This window comes from Pyricularia pennisetigena, chromosome 6 (assembly GCF_004337985.1).
Source record: "Pyricularia pennisetigena strain Br36 chromosome 6, whole genome shotgun sequence".
NCBI lineage: Eukaryota > Fungi > Ascomycota > Sordariomycetes > Magnaporthales > Pyriculariaceae > Pyricularia > Pyricularia pennisetigena.
In genome coordinates this window covers 1,935,787-1,954,537 of record NC_043744.1, presented here as the reverse complement: position 1 = coordinate 1,954,537, position 18,751 = coordinate 1,935,787, and the positions used below count along the sequence as shown (strand labels likewise).

The following is an 18,751-nucleotide window of genomic DNA, read 5'->3' as shown; positions in this document are numbered from 1 at the left end:
GGTAGCGAGACGAGGTACACCGAGGGAATACAAAACCCTAATCTGTGATTCAGCCGCCGGCGCTAGTGAAAAAAAGTAGCACCACAAGCGCCGTAGGGCAGTGGGACTTGTAGGACTGAATTGGTCCGTAGCTGAACCGCGCTTATTACTGCACTGACATTCCTACGGCATTTCCCATTCAATATTTCGCTCAATGAGGTGGGGAGAGAGGCTTCTGGTGTCAATATTTCATTCATGTGCCCCAGGACCGGCACTTGAGGAACCGTTTACTTGGTAATTCATGCTTGAGTGGGCAATAAGGGTGGATGGGTAAGGAACCATTTGTACGAGGCAAAGGAACAAAAGAAGGCTGCAGAAAAGGTCTTCGAAGGCACCGGTGAACAGCGAACAAAAAACTGGAGCTTTTGGTTGCGTCATCGGTGAGACAAACGCCTCCCTCCCGCCAAAGCTGTCGACCGTAGGCCAGACCTACCTAGGTCGGACAATGCGGCTATGTACTCAAAGGGGTAGATTACAAGTATGCACAGCGGAGTAATAACTTGTTGACGATATTGAAATTACCAGAGTACAGTACTTCCGAGATGGACCTTGGCCCTACATTGTCACTGCGCAATTAACCCCCCTTTCGCCATGCATCCCAAATAGCCCACCTGCGGTTGCGGTAAACCTGACGCGCCTGACGCTTATCCACTGTCGGATCCGTCATCCTTCTGCCACCCACGCTGGAAACGTGCAGGCGAGGCGGCCGTTTGCCAGGATGTCATAGACTTTTTTTTTTCTTTTTTTTTCTTTTTTTTTTTTTTTTTTTTTCGCACCGCCGGTGGACTTGACATGACAGATAACCCTTGAGCTTTTGGGGAAAAAACCGAGAAGGAGTTGGAAATTCTGTTAATTATCAACGTCTTGGCTACCGATTGGACATCGCGTACATCTCCGTGCAATTGCGGGAAACAGGGCCACTTTGCGACTGCCCCTATTCCTTCAACTAACTCTAGCACTAGACTTAGTTCTGGCACTACTGTACATTGGATTTCCTCGGTCGACCGTATTTTATATTATCAAGTCCGGGAAAGTGATTAGACAAGCGAGCAAAACGCAAGGTATGGGGTTAAAAGAAAATCTACGTAAATAAAAATGGTGGTGACAAACAAACGGACGGACGGACCTTTGAGTTGGTTCCTTTCCGATGTTACCCCGACCGCCTGCCAAAGTCCAGGCAATGTCAAAGCACTCGAGGTACTGAGATAGGAGCATAGGCTTTGGAAGTGTGACTGAGTACGCTACCAAGGACAAAGATGCCCACAGACGCAAATTCCCCGACAATAACCCATTTCATCCTGCTGGCACGTCTCGCTTGGCAGATTTTTTTTTCTTTTTCGCTCCTTTGCCCCGCACCAAAGAACCCTTCTGGTTCGCCCCATCTGCAAGTTACCAGTCGGTAGTTGGACTATTGAAGAAGCCCGAAACCTTGGGACGGTAGTATATGTGGGAATATGCTCCGTGAACCCCATGTCCGACGACGCTTGCAGTCTCGAGTGAGATTCGGCCGAGTGACCAACATCGAAAAACTTGCTGAAAGAAAACAAACCCCCGTTCTGGTCGTTGGTGACGGGCCTGCATGACGCGTAGATGAAGCCAAAACGATTCTTTTTGTGATCACATTTCCATTGCCTGCATGTTTGCGACTATCCCGAAAAGTAAGCAGCCGATGTAAGCTGAAGGCAAAGGCGATATCAGCATCATAATGAGTTCCGAAAACCAAGGGCAGCTGCATAATCGTCACTTAGGCGAGATAGCGCTACCGAGAAAAAGCCCGAACAAGGCGACGTCAAAATCAGATACAGGATACTAATCCTGCTTTTTTTTTCTCCACAAAATTTGGGTATTCCATGTAGACTAATTAGACGGTAATTAAGGTAGGTGATCAAAATATGGACGGCCGAGACCTCATTGCTGCTCTTTGAAGAACAAAAAGTCCCACTTGCATGTAGCAATATATGTAGGTAGAATTGCAAGTAATAACTATCCACCCTGGCTATTAAAGGGGAGCGGTGTGAGTGTGATAGATAGAACAGGCGTGTATGTGGGTTTCCTATAAAATGTGTTTTCTTTTCTCAAAACGCTCAGCGGTGTTTTGCCGAACCCTGAATTCCAAACTTTGGTACTTGTGGTTCCGCAGATGCCTGCATAGGGTCTTTTTTTGATGTTTCCACTGATCAAAACTGAACGTGCACTGGTTTATATTAACGTTGTTTAGTGAACGGACCCTTAGACAACCAATATTGTGAAAACCCTTCACGTTGAACCGTAGGGTGGTAGCCTTGGGATGTTCCATACAAAGATCGCAAGAATCTTGAATGAGTGAATAAGTGAGCGACCATCCATCTCAATAAGATAGGAAAAGGCTTGTATGGATGTAACAATTGCGGAAGCCCCTTGAGTTCCAGGTACGGCGTCCCAGAAGTTCAGACTCGGGACTGCAGACTGCACCAGAAACCGATTTAGTATGGGAAGAAACCATGAACACAGGTGGGCGTTTCCTAGCTACACCAATATTTAGCTTGGTTGACGAGATGGGACAATAAGGACGATTTCATCTTGAGCCGTTTTCGGATTGTCTTTTCTTGATTCAATTGTAGCTGGGATCCGACCAGGCCGACTCGGGCTGTCAAAGCACTCCCGTGCGCACAGACTCGAGAAAAAAATGATGCTCGTCAAGAATTTTTCCGAGCCTGTTTTTTTTTTTTTTTTTTTTTTTAAGGAAACCCCAGACCGGCCCCTAGCAGGACGGGCAGGGTCCAGACTCTGTCAACCAGAGGCGAGTCGCGATTTCGTCCGCTGAGTGCATACTGGAAAACCCTGAACTGCCCGGCCGTGTGGAGCGTCGGATGGATGACAGAGGAATGACAGGATAGTAGCGGCACAAAGCTCTGCATCCCGTGTTCGCGGGGTTCTTTCATGCGAAAAAAAAGGGAAGGGTCCTCAATGCCAGAGGCCTAGCCTGGTCCATGGGTGCAGTACAGGTTGGTTTGCTACCATTTTGCCACCCAATAATGATTTGGGTCAATTTCTGCTGTACTATGTAGTATTAAGTCGGGTTCCGTGTCTGGCCAAGACCACATACGATACGGCCTATACCACGGAGGTTTGAGCGAGTCAACCGTGTATCCAGTATACGAAAGGAAGCAGGGCAAACGCGGCAAACGCCCAGTCCACATTTCCCCCGCATCGAAAAAATATTGTCGTTAAAGTTCTTTGTGACTCGCTGGCCGACGGGCTCAAAGATATTGCCACGCCGGGCACTTGCTTTATGCATGCGCATCTGGTTGATAACAACAAACCCAGAGAAGACTTGTACCAGGGGATAGTAAACGTGTCAGTTCGTCGAGTAGGTAGGTAGTAGTCAGTATTGCCACACCATCCCATTCTCCACTTCTCGCGAAATCGTCGTGGATGTTCCTGCGTATTGTGGGTATGCAAAGCCACGTGCTCTTGACAGGAACGGATCAGGGACCTGTAAATCCCGCGAGGGGTGTTGCTTTCGGCTACGTATGCCAGTGGGAGACCGCTACTGTAAGGACATGATTAAGGTAAGGGACTACTTCGTACTACCTCGTATGATAGTGCAAAAACGGATCCAGGTCTGACGCGACTGACAACGACTGATCTAGCCTAGTCCTAATGATACCACCACCTTTAGTGCCGAATCTTATTATGACAATGAATGACACTTTGATAGGTAGTGTCAAAAGTGGCGCAGGCACGTAATCTTTGCGCCAGCTTTTCCCAGGCCGCATCTTGTTGGAAACTTGTTGGTGGTGTGGATTTGAGGAAAGGAAGTAGAATCTTGGTTTTCCTGCAGATTTTTGGGACGTGTTTGTTTCGACTCTGTTTCAGGATAGAGACATTTCGAAAATCACTTGATTGGCTGCCATGCTCTACAAAAGCGGAGAAGTTGCTGCTACTTTATCATTCTATGTACATCGGAGACAACTATCACATACAAAACTATCACCCCACCACCACGTGCCCCCTCAAGGTTGTCTGTAGATTGAGCTACATATACCTTCAATTCCAAAGATAGACCTTAAATCAACGTCAAATAGTGCAATTGGCCAAGTGATCGAGACTTGCAAAGCTCAGAAAATTGTACTGAATCAATCCGACAGACAGCATGACAGTATTATCAATCGATGTAGGCAGCGGCGACCCCATTGGGACATGGCCCGACAGCTGGAGAAAGCCCCCCCTTGTCCACCTCCAACTATCATCAAGCTCAGCGCCAGGGGAACCCCGGGTAGACGGTGAAGGGCTGTGCCAACCAACTTACACCGTATGTGAGGAAAACCCGCCCAGCCGGAGTACGACTTGGAAGCTCTCACGACAAAGAAGAAATGCTCCGTTTCCAACTTGGGAAATCAATTCGTTGTGGGGAATATAGTTTAGTTTCTGAAAAAGAGAAAAAAGAAAAAATAAAAGAAAAAAAAAAGAAAAATATCTACAAATGATACTCAACTGTTTTCTTCTTCTGTTTGTACTCATGTGATGCCTGGTTAGCAACGAAAGATATTGTGATATGTGATAGCCGGTTATCTGTACGTGAAAAAACAATTGACCAGAGTGCAAAGACTATACCCAGTTGCCTACACCTACAGTATTACATGCATGCAAGGTAGGTGACCTCGATATCGACATCATATTTTGCCACCCCTGCTGCTCTGCCAAGTCTGCATAGCGAATGATGCTCAGTATTGCAATCATTCAACATCGAGTACGTACAAGTCCGCAAAGCGACATGCGCGCAAACTTGCTGCGGTTTCGGTCTTTCGCCTTCGCTTCAAGTGCTTGCATTGCATGTGCATATTCAAATCATGGTGGAGTTGTCATTCCATTCGTCAAGTCCGTAGTGCGACGTAGTACTATGGAATACGTATACAAGTATAAGCACTTGTGGTGCAAGGTATCCTGGATGTGCCACGGACTTTGCGACCAAAAAGAGTGGGACATTTATGGTAGGAGCCCGACTTCTGCAACTAGCAAACGCAAGGTGACGCTAATAAAACAACAGTGGACCCCGAGTCCGCACGCATTATTCGTGGGAAAGGACTTGATGGCAGGAGTGAAGGGGTGGAAAAAGAAAAGGCTACATGGGAGATTCAAAGATGGTGTCGACTAGATTGAAAAAGATTCATGAAGTTTGCATTAGTCGCTGTACTGTGGGAGGGGTGTTGTTGCTGTCGGGTATGTCGGGGGAAATATGATGCAGTAGGAGCTCATCGGCAGCTGTCTTGATTGAGATCAGATGAACGCGAATCCAACTGCATGAACGAATAGTAGAGTGCCCCTGGATCAGATCTCCGGATGAGGTGGTGGCCTAAAATGTGACGAACATGCAGGTGCAGCTGAACTCCATCGTAAGGAAAAAAAAAATACCAGGTCGCAACTTTTTGTTCTTCTTTTTTCTTCTTTTTTCTTTTCTCCCCCATCTCTCTAATACAAAACAATAGGTAATGCCGGAGATTGGCGGTAACAATTTTGCGATGAACGTGACGTGTGTGGAGGAATGTAATGACATTCGTTCGGATGGTGTTGTCCAAATGGCCGGTCATACCGCAAACGGCTAATAGTCTAGATCTGGGTTTGTGATTGCGGGCAATACCATGATTTACGACGGGTGTGGCGCAACGAGCCGCCCCACACGACTTTGCTTTTTCTTATTTTTTTTTTTTTTTTTTTTTTTTTTTTTTTTTTTTTTTTTTTTTTTTTTTAATTTTTTTTTTATTCACGTGCAGTTCCTACGAAAGCAACAAGAGACGAGCCATTTATGCGCCTGAACGGCAGCAGCATCTCCCGAGAGGAAAACATCCGCTGGATTTGGGTCAGTTCTTCCCATCTTCAGTGCGTGTATGCTGGCTGTGAGAAGCGGGAACTTTTGAGAAAGGGACCGCGCATATACTTCTTATTTTCAATGATTGCGTCTGCTGCCGCGACTCTCTTTCACGCTCGCGAGCCATTTGCTTTTCTGCCTGCAAAATGCCCCACAAACCCAAGCCGTTCTGAACTCCATTACTAAATGATAAATAAAAAGTCAGGAGCGGGGTGCATCCGCCAAGCCCCATTTCTGCATCCGCCTGCGCCTGCCATCGTCCACCTGCTTCACTCTGATTTACTCGCCATGCTTTCGTACCCTGCGAGGCATTGCAGCGCCGGTAGCTTGACAAAATCATGCGCAGACAGACCCTTGCAAGACACCGGCTCGAACGGGAATACGGGCAAATAATCGTGATAGCAAAACAGTACCCTCGTAGCAAAAAAGAGTCAGTGGTTGAATTTTATTCCTATTTCCAAGGATGCTCGCCGACATCACGCGGTCGAAACTTTGCTGGGCCAAAAAAGTAACTTCAATCTATCTGTGTATATAGTTTAACGTAAGCGGAAAGAAAAGAGCCTTAATGCGCTCCTATCAATTTACCTAGGATGTGGCGCAAAAGACTGACGATGATGGGTATACCCTGGGGCTCTGGTGCTTGCCTTACTCAACCTTGCTACCCATGGTAGCGTTTGATTGGCGCGCACGACAGAAGTTCGAGCCGTGCCGTATTTCTACAACATCTGCTAGACCAAATAGATTAGTTCCTTATGACACCTCCGCAGTCGCACACCATCCAGCCCCGCACTTTTGCCAGGAAATACCGGCCAGGTGGCCTACGTACCTCGGCGAAGAATGCATTTTGGCCATGCTTGGAGTCACCTCGTCTGCCGCGGGCGCATGAAAAAATCGGGTGAATGAGAAGGTGGTATGAACCGGCTTGAGAGGACAACAGTGCAAAGAAAATTACCCAATCTAGTGAAATTGCAATGGTTGCATAAACCTCCATGCACTCCTTTTCGTTTTGAAGAAGCTCATCAGTTACTAAGTGCCGTCGACGTCCCGCGCCCACACCGGATCACATGATTGGCCGTGCCGTTCCAAGCTCCACTACGAGGTGCATATGAGCCCTTGATATGTCGGGACGATAGAATGCTGTGTGCGTCTACAGCATAAGGGCATGGCATATAATTACTACGACATCATCATCATCATTATCATCGTCATATTTTTTTGGGGGGGGGAATGGTTTCGCTTCCTCGCTTTTGATCCACCGCTTATCGCCGACCTCTTATGTAGAATCAAATATTGGACAAGGAGCCCATACTGCTGTGGGCCAGTCTATGCATGTCGCCACTTTCAGTGTAGTGCGTCCAGCGGTACCTGGGGGAATATGCACGAAATGTGCAAGGCGCGGTCCACATATGCACGATGGATAAAACAACTGGTGTATGTATCTCGAGCCAGCATTTGTCAATCTAACTCCGGACCAGGACGGCCGGAATCTTATCTACTGGGTTCGGGGAGGTTCTGATCAGACTTGAACCTAGCAAAATATGATGTTGCCTATACCAGGTAATGTAGACATGGAAATAACTGTACTTGTTTGGGAATTTCTGGATCCCCCTTCAACTGCACAGATTACTATTGCTTACCGTGCTGTGGTCTGGCTAAATCATTATGCGATATGTGACCTGTGGTGCATGCGACAGAATTTTTTTTTATCGGTTGCTTGGCTGATACTCCTCTTGGCTACATATAACCTGCAGCTTCACGAACTGGAGGGGAAACGACATATCATTTTTCGATTGGCCTACCCAAAAGAAATCAATTGCAGGACGCGGGTCGGAAGCCGGGCAGACTTTCCTGTCAGATGTTTCCACACCGGAACGCCGGTGTGATCTTGTTCAACTGCAGAAACTACCTATGTATTGTCGAGACAAAATGTTCCTCTTTGCGTCCCGGGCAGACAGACATCTTACCAAGAGGAGATCGCCTTGAGGAAAAAAGCGAAAGCGAGAGTGGAGAACCAACTGTCAATTCTTTTGTTCGTATAATTCCAGAAGCTCTGAGGGATCGCCGAGGATGCTACCCAAAGCAGAAAGCAGATCATTGATGGGTCCGGCAAAAGAACGTCGGTTTATTTATTTCCCACCCTTCGTTCACACGTGTGTGTGCGCATGAGACTGTCAACCAAAAACTCTCAGGGCCATTCTGGAATTGAGTGGTCATCCATCCCAACTCCTTCACCGCTGTGCTAGGGTAAGGTGGGCTCGGCAGCCGGCAGCCGTTGAACATGTTTGTCTCAATCCCCACGCCGATTTTGCTTAAAGCAAAATCCTCCTGGCGGGCATATCCGAACGGTGGTTTGCACAGCCACCCCGTTGCCGAGCGTGCGTCAATGCTTTCTCACAAGTTGTCTTCCCCTGTCTTTTTTGTTTTATTTTTCTCTGGACAAGTTCGAGGCTACACGGGTGGACCGTTGGGTGGAATCCAGCCTAACTGGTGGCTTCCCCTTGCAACCTCCCACCTGAACTAATCGAAGTGCCCTAAGTTTCCACTACAAAAGATTCTACCAACTGTCTCACTCAGCTGACGATACCTACGATATCCGGCGTTTGTTAGTCTGGGTTAGGGCCATACTGCTATCGAGATTGTGTTAAAAATAAACAAAACAATGAGCCTTTTCAATTAATCTCGCTTTTCGGCGACCGTGTCAGCTTAGGTATTCGTGCATGAAACATCGGACTTTTGTAATTATGATATATCTCGATTAAAACAGCTAAACCTGATCTGCCAAGCTTACAATAATAGGTACCTGGCTCAGCGCCAACGTCGCTTGCGGAAGGTAGATAATCAATTGTTGCCACAATGCCAGCCAGTTGCATGGGAAGCCTACGTCAAATGCGAATCTGAGATTCATCCGATAGTTCCAACAGACAGGCAGAGCAGGATGACAGGAGAAGCGGGCTGCGGCTGACTCTCAAAACCTTCATTCTCCACCCTAGAGGCTGGGGACAAAGTACGAGAGCATGATCACCGAAGATCCCAGCATCCGAACGTTTGGCACTAGGCGCTGAGCCGACACAGCATCATGATGGGGACCTTTGTCATTTGCTACCTTTTTTTTCTTTTTCCTTTTTGTTATTCGGTCAACGGTTTTTATTTTAGTGCGAATGACGATATGCTACTTCTCTAACACGCCGCCCGAAGCCATCTTTCTGGGGAAAGTCCACGCCAAGATTAGGTTTTCTTTCTTCTTCTTTAGCCACTCCGAATTGTTTGTAACACAGTCACCTCGTGTTAAAAGGCCCGGAGCTTTTTGAGAGCTGGTATTAACCCTGTAGTGTGGTGAAGTAGCGTGCTTTGTTCTAGTGGACTAGCGCGTCGAGGAAGACTAGAAGAAAAATCAGCTGCCTAGGACCGAATCCTCACCAGCTAGATAGGGTAACTATGTCGTTGAATCTGCACTCAGGTAAGGGATTGCCGAAAGGTTGAAACATTGGATACATCGCGGCTTAGCTTGGTGAGGATAAAAACCAATGTGGACAGTGATCCGAGTTTTGAGGGAGAGTGGGGGTCGGTCAGCGACTCGGTGACAGACGGAGAGTCAGTTCAATAAAAGGGCTCTCTTGCTACAAAGATAGGAGCCTATGCTAGTACCGCAAAGGAATAGCTTCACTAAACTGGTCAGCTACCCAAAGCCAGTGGGCCTTATGGATTTTAAGAAGCAGAAATGGGGTCACTGTTGTGACTGCACCAGCAAAGCTTGCAGCTCGTAATCATTCATGTGTCGTTTGGTGAAAGGTAAACCCGGGTTTAACTGGGGTTACCGGTCGAAAGCAAAGGGCAAGCAACATGGGAAGATTGACGGATGGCCGTGCTAGACTGTTTCTTTTTCTTCCTTTTGCAGCTATTTCCTTGTTTCCGCGCCGTCTCAAGTATCCCTTCACATGATCTATCAGACGACATATCGTCATGTACGTTCCACAAAGCAAAAAGCATGGGAGGTGTGATGTGGTATTGGGCCAGCCCTCACAGGTAAGCCACCAAGTTTTTTTTTGTCTCATAACGACTGGCTGCAATATCCCTTACCTTAAAAATTTGCTGCAAAAACAGTATCCAGTTTTGGCAGAAGAAACACAATCTTGACTGTAGGTTTTTATGTTCCTTGCTACATTTTGTTGGGAAACTTGTTTGCTATGTTTTGAGAAAGTACTTTTTTCGTTTCTTTCTTTTTTTTTTCCTGCTAGGACGGGGGCATGTACGTGATCAACAGTACCTTGCCTACCTATGTACCCAGTACTTCTTCTTTTTGGCTTTATGTATTGTACCAGTAAATCGAATCCAAGGAGTCCATTATTCTGTAAGACAGGCAGCTTCAGGTATCTCCAAAGTTGTCGGTGCGTCACAGCCCAGCTTTCTTCTTTCTAGGGATTGCACAGACTTTCGGCAAAAGGCTAGTAGATTGCGAAAGCCATTCTCGAGGGAGAACCCGAGAACAAAAGCATAAGGTGAGACAATGATCGGTGTTCACCAGTTGAACGATCTGCCCTGTGCGAGATCTCGTTAACCCCCGGTACTATTCTTCTTCCCGGCCCTGTCGTGCAACAATACGCACACCGAATTAAAAAGAAACAAAAAACGTGAAGGAGGACAGTGGACGGGCGAAGCTAGTCTACAGTAGGTTGGGTGTGGAGGAGATTGTCGAATCTGGAAAACCAAACTGGCAAGTGCCTTAAAGCTTACCTGCTGAGTCAGTTCAATCGATAATCGTGTGGCAGGCGCCATCTATAGTAGTGGGCCAAAGGTCCTAACCTACCGCACCACGGTAGCGAGGTACGTACCGACCAGGAACCCTAGCACAATCACTGGAACTTTTGGGACCGCGAGGTACCTGGTTCAATCGGCCCCACCAGGAGGAGTTGCAAGGTAGGGGCCCCTTGTAGACAGGGGTTGGGGCAACTCAAAAAGAAAAAGGTGACAAACAGGGGGTGTAGGTACTGCCAAGGGCTGGCGGGTCTCCAATGCACACCCTCGACGTAGGCCGGGGCATCCATCTTAATCGAGCTGCCAATTCTCTTTTCTCCTCTCACTCAATTATTTGGTTGAGGTCCAGGAAGCCTTGTCCACGTTTCCTTACTCCCTAGCATGAGAGGGAGGGGTAGGCAAAATGTTTCTTATCGGTAGACTTCCGAGAAGAAAACAAAGCCGGGGCGTACGAGGGATCGAGAGAGAGAGAGAGAAATTTGTAAGAGTCAGGAAACAGAAAGGGGGAAAAAGGGAGGGACTGAGCAAAGCAAAATAGAAGAGAGGGAGAGAGAGAGAAAAAAAAAAAACCAAAGAAGGAAAAGCTGCGACATACTCCTCGATTGACCAATTGAGGAAGGGACGACAACCAGTCTGGGACGGGAACTAGCAAGCATCCAGTGGTGGACCTCTGCAGCCACCTACCTACTTACACCTACCTTATTTGTATCGCAATCTTGATGTGAAAGGGATAGGCCCAAAACGTCAAGCAGAGAGACACGGTTGGTTTCTCTCTCTCTCCCTCTCTCATCCATACTTTCGTTTCTTTCCACTTTCTACATCCCTCCCCGCATACATCTTACAGGTATTTGCAACAATAAATTGTTTATCCCCTCTTTTTTTATAACCCTGCTCTTCTATCGTATTCCTTTCTCTCCCGCGTTGCAGCGGGCAAGAAATGACAGCGCGGCTCCATGTCCTAGAATACTGTCTGGTGGAGAGGGGTCCTTTAATCTGTTTGTTTTCCCCTCTTTAGTGGGTGATCCTTTCTTTTCTCTTCGTCGTAAGTCGACGTTTACCATGTATTATTGCCTTCCGTCTCGTCTGTCTACGTCGCATGAATGGGACAGAACTGCGAACCATTGGATTAGAGGTCGAAGTGCTACCCACCTTCTCCCACGTTCTGATCAACTCTCTGGTGGTGGCCACCACAAACACTAATAATAAACTCAAGAAAACTTCTTCCTTTCTCCCAAAATATCTTCAAAACTTCGACCTTGCATATCATAACCTGCATACATATAACGCCACACCTACCTAGCCTATTCTTACCTACTCCGATCAAGTTAGCATCTGCTCATTCGTCGTATCTATGCACGAGCAAGATTCGCTAGTCCCGTGATGATGATGATGAAATGAACCCTACCTCAACCTGCCCACATTCCCAAAGCATGCGTGCAAGACCCGACATACAACACCATAATAGTCCATCATATCTACATTAAACAAAACACCACCAAGGCGGCGATTAGCTTCAACCGTCGAACCCAGGGTTCATCGGCTAAGATTCCATGGTTCTCACAACGGCAGTCCAGTCCATCATCACCCACCCGTCTCGACTTGATAAACCAGCAACCATTTTTGAACCCTCGGCCTGCAGCCTGCGCTCGGGCTTTTCTCTCCACCCACTGCCGGAACAAGCTTGCAGTCGACAACGAGCCAGAAGTATTTTCCAGAAGTACCTGTCAAACCACACCCTTCCTCACCGGTTTCCCCTCTCGGGAGACAAGGTACTCCACTATAGTACATATACCCACACTCCTCTCGTGGGTTATTGTGCACCCCCTCAAAAGTGTCAGGTACACACAAGCTGAAGCTACATCGGCACCCACACCTGGTCCCTTTCGACTCCATCCAAGACCCAGCCATCCATTGCCCAGACTTCAACGACTCAACCCTCACCAAGCCCACCAGCAGCGATTCAAGCCAGCAGGACGAAAAGAACCTTTTCGAGGGCTGCATCTCCCATCTTGTCCCGCCTGTCTTCAATGAGTCTGCTCCATGCAGATGTGATACCATCCACAGTCGTGATTTTTTGGTAGGGTGTACTGATGCCATATTGAATCACCCCTGCATATGACTGTTCCGATGCCTCATCGAGTACATAACAAAATTGTCACCTCTTCACCTCACTCTCTCCCACAGGGCCTTCACCCCAAGACTGCTTAGCTTGCCGGGAGGTGCAGCAACACTATTCTTCATCTATCGTCAGCATCTTCATCACCATTGTCATCATTGTCATCCTCAATCACGCTCATTAACCTCGTGTCCTCCATCTTTGTTGCCACCCCGGACAATATACAAGGTGGTCCTTGCACACGACTATTGTATTCTTTCACACACACACACACTCTCTCTCTCTCTCTCTCAGTCTTGATTATAAAACAAGGCTCGCCGACGGATCGCAACGACAGCAACGGTCGAAAGCAACAGTGTTCTATTTTAGAGTAGCTTTCTTTTTTATTCTTTTTATTCCTGGCCTTGGTTGCTTCTCCAACAGCCGTTGCGGTGTTCCGGCGCTTTGAACTTGGTCTGCTTTCCTGCAGCAACGTCTTGCCAAGCTAGACTGGTTGCCTAAGAAGGCCGAACTACGAGTACCGGCAAACCCAAGTAAGGAGCTTGAATATAAGCGGGCAGCGCCGAGAAGCTGTCTGGGATCTAACCACAAGCAACAAACACCTGACTGCGCGGCCTCGTGTTGATTACCTCCGAGAGAAATCTTCCATCGCTTCTGGGTGGCACGCTTCGGTCATCGACTAAGGATTGGACTTGCACGCCAATTGCTAGCCAGCCTGTACGCTCAGAGATTCGAAAGCAGCAGAATCGTCCTCGACCTTGCCCTATTCGCTCTTAGTCTCGGGAACTTAACACACGCCGGCTCTACTGCACTTATACTTTTGAAACATTAGGAACCTCCAGTTCCGCCCGGGCTTGCAACTTCCAATCTGCACCACCAGATTGCTCAAATCCACCATCGACTTTTTTTGTTTGTTCGGTTGAAAGCCGGCCCGTCAAATCCAGCAGAGTAGGAAACCACTTCTTCACCTGCTGGCTACTCTTGACTTGGCTAGATCCGACCTAGCCGCACAGAACTGGCGCCAGAAGCTTTTCATCTTTAGCGTGAGTAAAAACTTCACGGTTCCCCCATAAAGAACCGCTCGTCCGCTTCTGCAGGTCCCATCGAGGTGTCCGGCACTTCTGCAGCTTGTGTGTACCGGCGACCCTCTACCTCCCCTACCATTAATACACCTTAATATTTCTGTGTTTTGCCAAAAGCTTTAATATTGCTTTTCGCTTGATATACCTTAATATTTATTATCTCGGCTTTTGGGAAGTGATCAGAACCTAACTTCTTTCCAGTCAGTACAACCGAGGAGATCTGCGTTCCCTGGACGAAACGAAGAAATCCAAGGTCGACAACATACAACAACAATCCAGCTTTTCCCAGCATCCGTCATCATCTTACCTAATCACATATTTGCCTCCGCCCTCTCATATTCCGTCCCATCAATCTCATTGCGTGCGCGTCCTCGGGCGAAACTGCACTGCAGAGTCGCTTGCTTGTCCTGCCGGCCTGCGGCTCACACTTGGTGGGAGGAGTTACCGCTCGAACCCAGCTCCATTGGTTGCATTGGGTAGATCACGCTTGGGCTTCTTTCCGGACAGGGGTACCATCCCTCCTCCAGACCCCCGTCGGACCACCCACGAAGGACCCCCCTGCCTTGTCTCCCTCCCCATAAAATACAACTGCAGGAGCCCTGTCACTGCTTGGCCATCCCCTGCCTTCGAGAGCAGCGACATATAAGTCTCGTCGCACCGCACCGCACACGCACCGACCCTGCCTTTGCACCTCGGGTCCCTCACGTCGCCTGAACAACAAACGTCCAAGACAACCACTGTTGAGCCAAAGAGATGGAACTCATGGAGCTTGTCGATCAAGAGCCTGCCACTCGCCCCTTCCAGTGCGACTGGCAAGCCTGCAACAAGGTACGTCGTCGTCGTCGCCGCCACTCCCAACACTTTCTTCCTCCTGTTCTTGGCCAGGCGGTAGTACCCTTGAACTTGGAGGAGCCAAGGACTATACTCGAGAACCTCAAGGGGCTATCGTCACTGCCATCCGCCATCCCAAAGTCTTTTGGGACTTCCAACAGGAAGTCAAGGCCTGGTCTCATCGCCCAACGAACCACCTTGACACCCTTTGACTGACGAGAATCTTCGCATTGTATAGAGCTTCAACCGCAAGTCAGACCTTCAAAGGCATTACAGGATACACACCAATGAAAGGCCTTACGCGTGCATAACCCCCGGTTGTGGAAAGAGCTTCATACAAAGGAGTGCCTTGACCGTCCACATCCGAACCCACACAGGAGAGAAGCCACACCAATGTCAGCACATTGGATGTGGGAAGAGGTTCTCAGATGTAAGTCACTTGGATGTTGGTCCACCCCGAGCATGATGAAGAGTGGTGCTGACAATGAGCAGTCGTCGAGTCTCGCAAGGCACCGCAGGATACACACTGGCAAGCGACCATACAAGTGCTCGCACGATGGTTGCGCCAAAAGGTGAGTCCCCCCCCATAGAGTCCTCCCCCCGCTGCTTGACGCTGACCCAGTTGCCTCTAGCTTCTGCCGCAAAACCACAATGGTCAAGCACCAAAGGCGATCACATCAACGCGGTGGTCTGTCATCCGAGTTCGACGAATGTACTTCCGACTCTGGCAGCGAGTCCCCTCCCACTCCCCGTAGCGCCACCATGTCATGGGCGCCTGCAGGCGTCGCTATGGCACACGGCCTTTCGAACCATGCGCTCCACCGTGCTCAATCGTTTGCCGACTTCGGACAGATGAACCACTTCGGCCTGCAGCAGCAGTATGGTCACCGACAGACCATATCGCAAGGTGCCCACGAGTACCATGGCCAACAGTTCCACCACGCACACCCCGACATGAACATGGTCCACAGGACAGCAGGCGTGCCTACACAACCGTACTATGTCACTGATCAGAGCAATCCTGGCGTTGCCACCATGAACACCAACACCGTCCAACAGTCATACCACCACCAGGTCCCCAGGCAGCAGACCGTTGATGGCAGGTTAAATCTCGAGGTCGTGACAAGCGCGCCGTCAGCCATGCCATCTTCGATCCAGAGCAGCCCCAGCAGTTTCTCGGCGGGATCTGGCAGGAGCCCCACCGCCCAGGACGGTTACTACACCCACCAGGCTCAAGCTGCGACCTACGCCCTCCACGCCGCGCACGCCGCGTCAACCTCCCCGGTCGAGGCGCAGACCCCGATGGTGCCATACCCGCAAGCGATGGCGCAGATGCCGCAACAGGGGCACCAGACCCACACAGCGCCGAACGTCCACGAGCAGTTCGCGCACCAAGCTCAAACAGGTGCCGAGGAGGGATGGTATAACGGTGTTTATCAGTCACCAGTTGAGGTCACTACCATGGGCCAAATGCAGACATACGGGTCTGTCGCTTACGACCCATGGAGCGGCATGAAGGCCGAGTTCGAGGATACGTCGATCCAGATGCCCAGTGCCAGGATCGAGAACATGTGAAGCGCCGGCTTTGCATAGCAAGGGAATATCCTCCCCGCAAGTCGCAGCCTTGGGCTCCCACGGCCAACTGCGACCACTACAGGAACGACGACAATAACGTCGCTCCCGCCACCATCGACGCAGCGAAATGGTACTAGCCTGTGCCTGACCGACTATGATCTGTCCCTCTGTGCGTCCAACCGATACCTGTAATATCGAATCCGGGCATTCCAAAGCCTCGTGTACCACCACTATTACTCTGCTTTGCCGCACTGGGCGGATGGCATCAGGCTTATCTTGTTTTGCAAAATTTGCATTCTTTTTCTGCTTCGCGAGCACGTCTTGCATGTCTTTTTGTCGATATATACCATCTTGTGATTGATCGCGTTGCCCCCGACCAGGGCGAAAGGGGCTCCACAGCACCCAGCGCGTCGATCGTACATAGCCTCCTTCACGACCATAAAGCGCCTGTCTGCGGTCGCGAGACTGCGGACGGGAGAAAACAAAGAAGCGTCAATGCGATTGCTCAAAAGTTGTGTTTTGTCGCCGTCTTCGGGATACGCTCGTTAAAGACTTCTTTTGGAAAGAAGTGGCGCTCCAGCTGGTCCGCATCGCCGAACAACTTATTCGTAATAATCAACCACATCGTTGCCATCACCATACCCCAGCATCTCATGACCTTTAAAGGTCACCACAACTCAGGGTCGCCTCTATCCCATACGGGGATTGTAGGCATCTTGGGCGGATTTTCTTTGTCTCTGATCGTATTATGTTTCCCTCTGCGTCTCTTTGTTTGGTTATATTTCGCCGCTTCAACACCCTTTCAAAGCATCGCCTCATCGACGATACCTGTGGTATCATGGCGATGGGTTGACGAAGAAACGAGTCTCTCTGATAATGCAGATGAGAAAGCCAGGGCCGAGCAGCACATGATAGGGGGGTGCACCACCTCACGAGGGAATAGCGCTGGCCTGGAGAGGAAAAGAGATGAGGAAAACAGGGAAGGCAATGGGAAATCGACCCAGGGTTCAAGGGGAATAGAAGGCCTGCTAATGAAATCAATGTAAGAGTTGAGGACCTGTTGAGACAGGTTGGTCAAGTGGATGAAAAAACTCTGTACCAACATTATTATTGTTTATATCCTCATCATGTGCTCAGTTTTCTTGTGTTTGGAGGGTCGGTCGGGGGGGTCATCATGGTCTTTATTCTGGGAGGGGTTTTTGATTTATTTCTTTTTTTTTCTTCTTTTTTTGAATTTTCTTTTTTCTCTTTAGTTGTTGGGACACATACATACCTAGCTGTGTCATGGTTGACCAGACTCATAAATGTCACATATATAAGGATCGAGCATAGCGATGAAAGAATCTAGCTTCTTCAGCACCAAGACATTCCAGAAGTTTGTGCCTGTGGTCGAGTTTTGATATGCAACCGAAGTGAGAGAGATTTGGAGGTACGTGTTTGTCGGACGACAAGAGCCATGTCATGTTTAGCCGGCGAAGTGTCGCGAGAGGAGGGGTTGTCTCAGAAAACATGACGGACAAGCGGGATTGTGTGGATGAAGCTCATTGCTGGACCCGTCATCATTACCCGAGCGGGAGAAATCATCTAGAAGAGCGATGATATGCAGTGGATCGATGTAGATTTACAGAGAAGGAAAAAGCATGCCTGATTCTTTTGTGAGTGGGAGACTTGGAGAGGTAGAAGTAACTGGGGCGGCGACAGACAACAGGTCGTGAACCGGCCATAGAGAAAAGCTGACAAGATGTGTCTTTGGGGTAAAAAAAAAAAAAAAAAAAAAGTATGCAGACTAGTGATACAGCCAATCAAAATCCCCTTCTTTTCTGCGTTTGCATGAGTGTTGAAATTCAAAGAGAAAAAGAAACCGAGTGATATGGAGGATGGATGATGGGGTCGGTCTGTGTTTTGAAGACAGAACTGAAAAAATCCTCATGGCTTCTCGAAAGGCTTTACCAAGTTATTTTAACCGACGTCAGTCTCGATGGGGCAGTGCAGCTGGGGGCCGCCCGTCGAATGTGCATTCTTTGTTTTCACAAATCTTGTGGCTTGCCCTTGGCGTGTACAAGACGTGGCAAACTTGACAATGGGCCAGGGAATATGGATGCAGACAGCTTGGATTTTTGATATTATTCATGTTTACGCAATACTTGGGTGGGTAAGGAAGTAGGCATCTTGAATATGTAAGGCCTGCCCGAGCTGTGCAATACTATACCGATGGTGAATCCTGGGCGTCGACGACGAAAATTGGGGAATGGTCCTTCTTGCAACTTTAGCGCTTCCCGAGACTTCCTTGGCAAAGAAAGACATAAGAAAGAAAGAAAAAGCCATTAGAGCTTGAAGAAGAAATGTTGTTGTGTCGATTGACAAGTTCAACATGTTCGTTCGTTCGGGCCAAGACAAGACGAGTTCGGGCAAGGGCCCAAGAAACGAATTTGGGACTGAACGTCTGCAGGGATTGCTTTTGGGGAGGGCGTGAACCTCGGTAAGCCCCCCCCCCCCCCCCCCCCCCCC

General features: G+C 48.8%; 2 protein-coding genes across 2 annotated transcripts; one reads left to right on the top strand and one right to left on the bottom strand.

The window, feature by feature from the left end:
- Positions 1–12,220: 12,220 nt before the first annotated feature.
- Positions 12,221–12,532, bottom strand: PpBr36_04396 (uncharacterized protein; the record flags this gene model as incomplete). The annotated part of the gene is made up of 1 exon (XM_029891556.1): positions 12,221–12,532. One exon carries the CDS (start codon positions 12,530–12,532, stop codon positions 12,221–12,223), a length of 312 nt encoding a protein of 103 aa, XP_029749138.1.
- Positions 12,533–14,590: 2,058 nt separating this feature from the next.
- Positions 14,591–16,243, top strand: PpBr36_04395 (uncharacterized protein; the record flags this gene model as incomplete). The annotated part of the gene is made up of 4 exons (XM_029891555.1): positions 14,591–14,665; positions 14,907–15,098; positions 15,161–15,240; positions 15,301–16,243. 4 exons carry the CDS (start codon positions 14,591–14,593, stop codon positions 16,241–16,243), a joined length of 1,290 nt encoding a protein of 429 aa, XP_029749141.1.
- Positions 16,244–18,751: the final 2,508 nt, after the last annotated feature.